This window comes from Fragaria vesca, linkage group LG7, assembly GCF_000184155.1.
Source record: "Fragaria vesca subsp. vesca linkage group LG7, FraVesHawaii_1.0, whole genome shotgun sequence".
Classification (NCBI taxonomy): Eukaryota; Viridiplantae; Streptophyta; class Magnoliopsida; order Rosales; family Rosaceae; genus Fragaria; species Fragaria vesca.
In genome coordinates, this window is record NC_020497.1 from 3,904,388 (window position 1) to 3,914,911 (window position 10,524).

At 37.6% G+C, this 10,524-nt stretch overlaps 1 protein-coding gene across 1 annotated transcript; it reads right to left on the reverse strand.

The window, feature by feature from the left end:
- Positions 1–2,231: 2,231 nt before the first annotated feature.
- Positions 2,232–6,673, reverse strand: LOC101299137. Its single transcript, XM_004308271.1, has 5 exons — positions 6,556–6,673; positions 3,785–6,092; positions 3,212–3,272; positions 2,894–3,117; positions 2,232–2,691 (listed from the first exon to the last, which is right to left on the reverse strand). Exons 1-5 carry the CDS (start codon positions 6,671–6,673, stop codon positions 2,637–2,639), a joined length of 2,766 nt encoding a protein of 921 aa, XP_004308319.1. The 3' UTR covers positions 2,232–2,636.
- Between the last annotated feature and the right edge of the window lie 3,851 nt (positions 6,674–10,524).

The window sequence follows — 10,524 nt, forward strand, 5'->3', positions numbered from 1 at the left end:
TTGGTGTCGGAGAGAAGCCAAGAAAACACTGATGCAGAGAGAGAGTATAGAAGCCTGAAATGTTGAAATGAGAAACTGGTTTTGAGGTGGCTGATGTTTGATACAGAGACGTGTTGTCTGTACACTGGCGTGAGAACAAAGAGAGTTACTCAGCTGGGAAATGATATTGCTCTGTTTGGTTTATGGTATGAAATTCTCGCTTTCAGTTTGTCATTTTCTCATCGCCTGCTCATTATGTGTAGCTGAATGAAAATAATAAAATTTTGAAATGATCATCATGAGAATTTGAAAAATAGCAAGTCTTTTTTCTCATTAAGTAAGATATTCGAAGATATTTGCCTATTTAACCAATCAAAAATAGATAATGAATTTTTTTTTAGATAGTTTAGTATTTTGTAAGAGATGATCGGAATATGAATATATGATTGCTTTAGAAGAAAGAGAAATTTTATTCACACATCCTAATATAGTTAATACACACCTCTTATATTTTTTATCTAAATCTGTTCCTTAAAGTTTCTTTTATGCCCTCTTTATTTTACTTAATACACACCCTTTAACTCATCAACTTGTTTTTTATGCCAACCGACTGCTCCTCATGACTATCACTCTATTTTCTCACCTCTATGATCAATACTACCAATTCAACTAAAATCAAATCAAATTGATAAGCAAATAAAGCTTAACAAACTATCAACAGCGGTAAAGTGATTGACAATTTTTTTTTTTTTAATTTTCATTCAAATAACCTCTAAGATTTTCTACAGACCAAAAAAAATCTCAAAGATTTTCAATCAATCGAAATAGTATGGAAATTTGATATCACCAGGAAGCTTACAGACCGTAAATTTCTTAAAGTTGTATATTTGTATATAAATTTTTGTTTGTTGTGTTCTTTTTGTTTTTTTTGTTTACCTTCATCAAAGGGATAAAATTGTATTAAAAAAAATTTCAAAAAAATAGAGATGTGTATTTATAAATCTGGTATGTGTGAATAAAATTTCTTCTTTGGTTGTAGACATGTGTAACATCTGCGCTGTAGAAAACAGCAAAGGATGAGAAGGAGTGTCATTCTACTTAGATTATGAGATTGTAAGGTCTGTTGCACATGCTCTACTTCTTCACTAGTGAGTGTGTTTTGATACGAGCAAGATGTGAACTTTGGTCTGTAAGTAGTGGTTAGATTATTAGATTATTTCAAAACAGCTGGTTGAACAGCTTTAATGGATAGCTTACATCCCATGGACCACCTTTCTAACTCTATATTTGTTTTTGAGAAGGAAAGAAGACTGATTATAAGGACCTGCTAGCTTAATTTACTCATGGTCCCGACACCTAAAATTTATGCATTATATTTGAATGTGTATCATGTAATCATGCTGTTTTAGGTTGAAGATAAATAACTTCTTATGAGTTTATTACGAACGTATAAGGGATTGACATTCTCTAAATATTGTGTTTAAGTTTCTTCGTTAGTGTGTTAGAGCGGGTTATATTACGTAAGAAAGTATGTAAAACATAGAATAGTCTTAGATCTTAGATGTTGCATTTGTAAGAGTTTATATCTCTCCTGTTTACAGTTAACGTTAAGTAATTTTAACCTCATGATATAACCGGACAAATATAAATGAATTGTCTGAATTTGAAATTTTGTAGCAGAAAATAGTTTTGACTTTTGACAGTAATCTGATCAAGACAGTCAAAATTTCCTGGAAGGTTTGATTGGTTTCATGTGCATTGATATGTGGTTGTTTGTAACATTCACTAAAGAACTAATATCTATTTTGGTTCTAGTTTAAACAAGAACTTCGATAACACCTCGTGATGCTAAGCATACTATAATACTTGATTTAATTCATGTTTATTATCTTTCACAAACCCAAGATAAGAACCAGAAAGCTTGTCTGTTATCATACATATGTTTAACTGGATCCAAATAGCAGAGCATGTCTTTCTCCAAAAATTGCAAAATCTTTGCAAATTGTAAAGCATGAAGGTTTGTTTATAGGGGGGACCAAACGGGAAAGTGAAAGCTTTAAAGAGCTTCCATTTCACAATCACATTCTGTCAATTTCTATGCACTGGCTTTGATCCATTCTATCATCTGCAGAATGCGATCCAAGTCTGAACAAGTTTTCTTATCTTCTGTTTTGTTCTCCTCCCATTTACTACTGGAAAACCGCCCATACTTGGCAAATGCACAAAACTGAGAGTTTTCCATAATATGGTTTGGAGATGAAATTGTAAAACCAACATTTGAACAAGATGAATTTACAACTTTGGAGTATATATTAGGAAGAAAAGAGAAGCCAAACCATATACAGGAAAAATTGGATGTCAGCTGAAAGAGAAACCTACTTGATCTACATAGCACAATCATAGTAGAGCACATGATCATTTTGATGTGCCGAGACAAAACTAGTCTACTTCAAGGAATGCACAAGACTTGAGACAAAACCAGCCTACTAAGTACCAACCATCCTCAGCAGCTTATCATTCATTTACGGTAATCTACAATTCTGTGCGGGACCTCTTCTTGGGTTTCTTCTTCTTTTCATGATTTTACTTTCTAGCTCAGGATGGAAAACTCGAGATTCTACCCAATGTCAGAAGCAATCAGTAATTTCTAAAGTTGATCATGTAGGTACTTTTGGAGGCTTCATTCCAAATCCTCGCTTCACCTTCTGAACCCTGTAGGAAGTGTCAAAGGAAACAACATTAGAGAATGTGCAAAGAAACTCATGGAAGTGATACTACACTGGTGAAATTATGATGATAAAATAAACTACAAAAGTACAAAGCTAGAGGTGAGATGAGAAACAATCCAGTATCTACTGACAGTGATAACAGAAACATATTACTACGAAACCATCACATTATAATTTGCGCTTACGTTGGGGCAAGCTTTCCAAGGCTATCAAGTTCTTCACCAGTGTCCTCATCTAGGACTCTCCCCGAGATCTCAATAATGTAAGATCTATCTCTGGCAGTGGGAAGTCCTCTACTGGCCAATAAATCCAAATCCCTTTCATGAAGCTCTCTTCCATTTACAAAAATACCAGTATTTCCACCAGCACAGTTCTCCGGCATCGGGTAATTGAACTCTTCAATAAATGGCTGCACAATGAATAGAAGTCTTCAATATATTGAGCAGCTAAACTATAACTAATAGCTTATGTGCTGATAGTGGTGTGGAATCTGTTTTTCTTACAGGAATTATGCCCTGACCAGGCCCACCCATGATACCCCAGAATCCTGCTCGGAAATCATACCTGTTTGGCCAATTATAGAAACAAAGACATTAATCACCAGAGTAGAAGAAGTAAAGGTTTATAAGACGGGCACAGTTTCAAGATAAAGTTATCCTTCAAACAATGCTTCCAAGCATGTAAACTATATGCATGCAAGGAAATGGATTTACAGCATAACAACCAAATCAGAAACACCACAGATATCCAACAAGTACAATTATCTGGTACAATTCAGTAATGAAACCTGAGAACAAGACAATTACTTTTGACAATGATATTACACATTCTTTAATATAAAAAATGGCACTCATTTTCAGAAGAACATAACAAAATTTCATTTATGTATTGCAAATGCTACTTCTCCTCTAAGTCTCTAACACTAAACCATGATAAGTCTATCTTAATTAGCTCCTCCTATTTTTTTTTCAAAAAACAATAGCTGGTTGTAGTCCAACATTTATCATAAACTATAGCAAAGCACTAATTAACAGCATGCATAGAAATGCACCATGTGTTAGGGAGTGAAAAATTACCAATATTGTCCAGGATGGACTGTTCCAGCAATCTTTTCAGCCTTCTTCAGCACACGGTCTGGTATGGGGTGCCCATTGATTGAAACATTGCTCCTACCATTCTCATTTGTCTGATTTGACTTGGAAAAGTCTCTAAAGCTCTTCTTAATGAAGTTGGCAATGAATGAATCACCACCTTTGTTGACTTTTGGCTGATCCTCCTCTTTGCTTGCATCCCACGAATCTTGGGAAACCCCAGTATTAGAGTACTCATTGAATGATACCTCCATTTCCGTGGCCAACGATGTCTCTTTTAAGGAATTTTGTCTCGACGTAATCTTACTGGGCTTCACCTTCTCTTGATCTGAGCGACTACTTCGGTTTCCCTTCCCAAGGCGGTTTACCATGTTATTACCTGAGTAATCAAAATGATCCTGCAGAGGTGAACCAGGAGGTGGTGGCGAAAAAGTGGCTTTGATAGGCTGCTGAGCAGAGTTTGTGATATCTCTTGGAGCAACTGGAACGTCTGGGTTGCAATCATCCTCAGAGGTACTGGGAGATGAAGAATGAAAGGTTTGCATCTCATGAGGCTTGATTGCTGTTGAACTTGGTAGTGGAAATGGTAGAGCAGGTTCTCTATCTATAGACTGAAAATCATAACCAGAATTATCATAATCTTCAGAAGAGAAATGAGCATAGACCCGGGAAACATGGCCATGAGAATGTGAAGAACTGTCTCTAACAACCTCGTTCAAGCTATTATCGACTTCTGAATGATTTTGTTTCATCTCAGCATGATGAGAAAGAACAATTTTCCTATTAGAAACTGCAAAATCAACTACAGTAGAACAAGCACCACATCTTATCTTCTGATGACTCTTTTCCATGAGCAATACTTTCTTGGGCAGCTGCAGAATTTCAAAGCAATTGTTGCATGTGACAAATGGAGCACCACCAGAAAATGGACGACATCGTCGACCAACACTGGCCAGCTCCGTCCTCGGAGGACGGGAATGAGCAAAACTGCCCGTGTAGGAGTTAAGGTCACTTGGCCATCTTGTATGGGGCTGTGGAACTTGAAAGGGCGGGGGAACTACAGTCCTATGTCTGTAGTGATCATTATGGCCAAGCAACCCAGGGTTTTCAGGATGGGCCAACATGGGATTGCTAGGGAAATCGGGGAACCTTTTGTTTTGAAAAGCAGTGGGTGGAACTGGTGCTGATGACCGTCTGTGTTTTTCATAGCAATAGAAACAAGGGCAAGAAGGTTGGTGGAGCATTGCATTATGTGGATGCACTTCGTATGGATCAGCATGATTTTCAGCATACTGTCCAGAAAAGTATGGATGGGATGGCTGTTGGTATTGCCTAGGAAATGGATGTGGAGCTCCACCGAGCATTTGGGGTCCATAAGGGTCCCCATAACCCGGAAAATTGTTCGATTTATGCATGGAAGGAGTGAAGCTAGGCATAGCAGTTTCATGGCCATTGGTATAGGGAAGATGCTCAGGATATTGATTAAATTGAGGGTGTCCTGAAACATGTTTATCTGGTCCAAGGTACTGCATAGAAGGTCTATTTGGTCCTAAAGAAGCACCTGGATATGCAGTGTCAGACCCACCATAAGGATCTGGAGGAGCCATTCTCCCAGCAAGAGGAGCTTTCTCTTTCGACTTACCAGCTATATCACAAGACCGACTAAGTTGATCCCTCAACTCATCCAGCTTCCTCAGAAGCTCAGCTCGGTCTTGTTCAAGGGTCAGAACTCTTGTTGCCCCATCTTGGTCATTAGATTTCCTCAATGCTTCCCCTATCCTGTGAGAAGACCCCAACTGGTAATTTGATGGACCCTCGTCTGGATAATTGGAAGTCGAAGACCTCATACCTTCCACATCAGTTCTTGGATTTCTTCGAAACCCCTCTTTTGCACCACTCTCCTCAGCTTGCCAAGCTGCCATCCATGCTGATCTTCGGCTTAAGCTCGTGGAACTGAATCCAGAACTCAAATCCCCATGTTCTCTTCCCATCACATTTCTCACTGCATTCCCCGCTTCATCTTTCTTCATGCTCATATTGAGGCCATTATCTACAGCCCAGTTATCAGTTGCAGCTTTGCAGGGCCTCTTGCATATCTCAGCATCTTCCTTCTCTAGAACCCTTTGATCAGAAACCAAAGAGCCTTCACTTGATTTAACATCTGTATCAGAAACATCACTTAAAACAACAACTCCTTTATCATCTGAATTAGCCAATGTAGCAAAAACTCCTCCCACCGTTTCTTCGTCCGACTTCTCTGACAAAGTATCCCCATCTTGCCTTTTCTTTTTCGCTGTAAATGATTAAGAACACCCAAAAACTTGATCCTCAATTCTAAAGAATCACCCAAAAGAGCATACTTCTTTCAAAAATAAACAAAATTTTGCTTTACTTTGGTTGCAGAAAACACTACAGAAAATGGAACGCTGTTTCTTTTTCAGCTATAAAAAACTCAGCCCCACAAATCCATCCATCCAAATGATTACTCCCTTTTCTGTTGGTGTATGTTTCTGGGGTCTATACCATACCAAATTTCAAGGCCAAACACCCTAATCTCTCATTTGCATTCCTAACTTCCTCATAAATCAAACACAAATTTCTACAAGAAACACAACTATCAACATCATAAACACCTAAAACTTAACTCCCCAAATTCTAAAACTCTCAACATAAAAATCCCATCTTTCCCTAAAGCTCCTCAAAAACAAAATCAGAAAGCAAACAAATTTGAATCAAAAACAAAACAGAAAGCATACCTCTAAGAACAGCACCACAACCACCACACTGATAAACAGAGTAATCAGCTAGCTCAGGAAGAAGATTCTCACACTTTGGGCACCGAACCAGCCTCACTTTTCCACCAGAATCCCCCATTGCTCATCCCCAAAGTCACCAAAACCCAGAAAACCCAAAACCAAACAAAACCCAACTGTTCACAGTCAAAAGTGAGAAAAGAAACAAATGAAACAAGAGGGGTTGGTGGTGTTGGTCTAAGCTGAGCTGGGTCTGGGTTTTTAAGGAGAGGGTGTGTTGTTATATAAAACTCAAAAGCTGGGAATATATGTTCTGTGAGTGAGTGAAAGACAGGAACTCTCTTTTTCTTTTTACAGCTTTCTTTCTGGTGTGGAATCAAAGTGAGAGCCAGAGAGGAAGGTTTTGTGGGGACAAATCAGTACTACTTCTACTACAACTGCCCAGAGAACCAAGAGACCATTTTGAACTCAACAACAACCCCAGAACTCAACTGAGCGCAGTTTCTGTGTTCTGGGGAGTCGCATTTCTTTTTTATGGTTGTGTTTTTTGGGTGAGAGAAATTAATATGTAAGAACAAAAGAGAGAGTCTTGAAAAGAAAGAGAGGGAGGGCAGGAGGGGGGTTTGGTTTTGGTTCTGAGGAAGTATTTACTACGAGAAGTATTTACCGTTTGGTTTCCCGTTTTCCAAGGAAGTATTTACTACGCCGTTTGGGTGTGAAGGATGCCGTTTCGCGCGCACAAGTGGGGTGAAAGGGAATCGCCGATTGTCTGTGGGGAGGGGTGAAAGTGAATCGGCGACTTTTTGGTTGGAGGTGGACTGGTCACTAGGGGTGACCCTTCCTGGGACACTATTTGGGACTCTGTTGGGTTTAGACTCTAGTCGTTTGGAAATAGTGGGAAAGCAACAAGAAAATGTTGGATGCATTTTGGACCCATTTTTACGAGGGTTGGATTATTCCGCTCGTTTTGAAGACAAGAAAGCTCCATATGTAGGATACAAGGAGGTGAATTTACTTGAAACAAAATAGACTATGTACATCATAATGTGACGAGTAGAGTGGTGTTCTAGCAACAAAGTATTATCTTGCATTTCTTATAAAATATCAAAAGTTAGAGAAAATTTTCAAAACTAGAGAATCTCCAACATTTCTCATACATGCTCGAATAAATCAAAACATTTTAAAGCAAAACCAAATGTCTTACCCGTATTGAGTATAGGGTTGTAAATAACTCAAGTCATGTCAAGCTTGACTTGTTTTTGACACTGGCTCTACTCACCTGTCTACGGTTAGAATAAATTTATACTTAAGTTCAATATCTTGTAAATACGATAAATTTATGATATTAATCCCCAATCTGCTCATTTTACGAACAACACATGATGCACCATCGTTATTCAATAGGTCTTTAATTCGTCCTGTACACATTATACTCATTCAGTAAAATAAAACCAAACCTATATTCCCAAACTCACCAAGACTACTAGTCAAGCTTGTCCCCTGAACAATCCACTACATCCCTCTTTATCTTTAACTTTGTTGCTTTAACTTTAGCATAAGGTTCTCTTTAAATTTCTTCTTTGGGATTTTTTTTCCAATTTCCAACTTTGGCTGGTCGCGACCGGTGAGAGAAAAGCACTGTTTTGGCCGATGTGAAAGTGAGAAGAAGAAAAAAAGAAAAGAACAAAATTAAAGGGAACTGACAAAACCCAAAACGAACGGCTGTGATTCACCTGCAGTACTCCGACGACTCTGACCGGTCGATATTGGATTCTTCCCCTACCCCACACCCCAGGCGATCTCGACCCTACTGGATTGTGGGCATAGTCTTATCAGTACTTGTTATTGGCATGCACATCTCTTTCACTGCCAGGTTTTGACTTTTAGGCAAGAGATGATGAACACAAAATGATGGAGGAGATCTTGATTCTTGCACAAGAGAGAGGATCAAGTCAAGTTAATGGTTTTCTTGTGGTAAATTTGGTAATTAATGTTTCATATGGAAACTTTCACTATGTCAGATAACTGTAGACCGGACTCGGCGATAGAACCATGGAGTTTTAACCGAAAAACCGTCTATCGGATTTCGGTTCGGTTGTTTATACGATTTTCATAAGGTATAGTTGAAACCAAAGTGTTGGTTGAACTACACCATGATGAAGTTAAACCTCATTGTTGAATTTCTATGGACTCTGAACTATAGACAATAACATTACGGTAAAAATCTATGAATATCATAATGATTGAGAACAGTGGCTATTGTGTTGAAATTGCGCTAGATTTATCTAGATCTTTTCATTTTACATGAAGACCACATGAAAAATAAGAATAGTTAGTAACTTTAGTAGCTTAAATGTCATCTATTGCGTCATGTATGAGAAGTGGTACCATACTACCATATATACTAATACACATACACTAATGACCCGGTTGCTAAGTAGATGAAATTTGGACATATTGGATATGTTAATGATCCTGATTCTTTGCTCCCAACGGACTCCGATCAGTCTGAATCACACCAAGCTTCAATATACTTTTTCTTTTTGGTTAGAAAGCTTCAATATACTAGAAGCTGTTCAATGTGATTTTGGTGTTTAATGATCTCAATTTGATGTTGCAAAGGGACCTAATATTGATATCAAGTTGCCACAAAACGCTGGGTCATGTTAACATGGTACTGATATTTTTGGCATTCAGAACAAGCTATGAAAGGGTCCAGATTTATAACAAGTTGGTGCGATAAACGTATAGATTAAGGTATGAGACAGGTAAGAATGTTATTTGCTTTATTGAGACATGACTTCTCCTTATGTGTGGGATAACACCATGTAGAGCTAATAATTGCAAATTATTTTTTGATTTCAAATTTTAATCAAATAGTATTTGCCACCCAAGTTCTCGAAGAAATTTTATTGACTTGGTTGATGATAAGATCCTTTGATAATTACAGATAAATACAATTGATAAAACTCATACGACCATACAAGGTCATACATTAGGTGTTCAAAAACTACCTGTTTATAATTATGCATTGCATTGGTTGATGATAATACTTTGGTTTTCAATGTATATATAATTTAAACACTTAAAAAAGTGCACAATATTGTTTGTAATGAAACTTATTTAAACATAATATACATCAAAAATTAGTATTGTAGACAAGTTAGTCTCACACTGTTAAGTTCGACGTAAAGTCGACAAGTTGTAACATACAACTTGCTTTGGAGATCAATTACTTCTTAATCTTTGTTTGTGCAGTGCTATAGACTTGGAGGCAAAGCAGTATTAGTCACAACTCACAACTAAGCTAGTATATATCATGTCATTTGCTATAATTGAGAGAAAGAATCGTTAAGCTATATTATCTCCCAAAACTACTAGTACTACTATGAAGAAGAGACGAACAAACGTTGCGGCACACTCATTGCCTAAACAAAACATGCTTAGCTTAGCCGCAAATGGTCGTGCTCTTTGAAATTATATATCATAGTGAATCATTACGGTACGTAAGAAACTAAACAGAACCATCTCTCCCGGCCCTCTTCCTGTAACACAAGGTTCAGGCCCTCGTGATCAATAATTATTTCAGATTGCTTCCTAACCTAGCTATCTAGCCCTCTTCTGATCTCTTTCTGAGATCTTACTGGGTAAGTCCTTTACCCTATAACAACAGATTGCTTAGTTGACTCGTTCTCCACAAAGCGAGGAATTCCATCTTCTTGGACCAAAATGAAAGAAATAATTGCTTGATATGTAATGATGTAACAAACAATGACTCAGTATCTGTGACGACGATCGATCCCAAATTAAACCCCCGAGTTCTAGTGAAAACGCTAGTCTCCATCAAACGAAAACTTCTTAAACAACTATGTCTTACAAGTCTATAGTAATAGTCAGATTAGTAGAATAGATGCTGCTATTTTTTGTTTCTGAAAACAATTGCTTTCTTGGGAAGGAAGGAAAATGAAATAG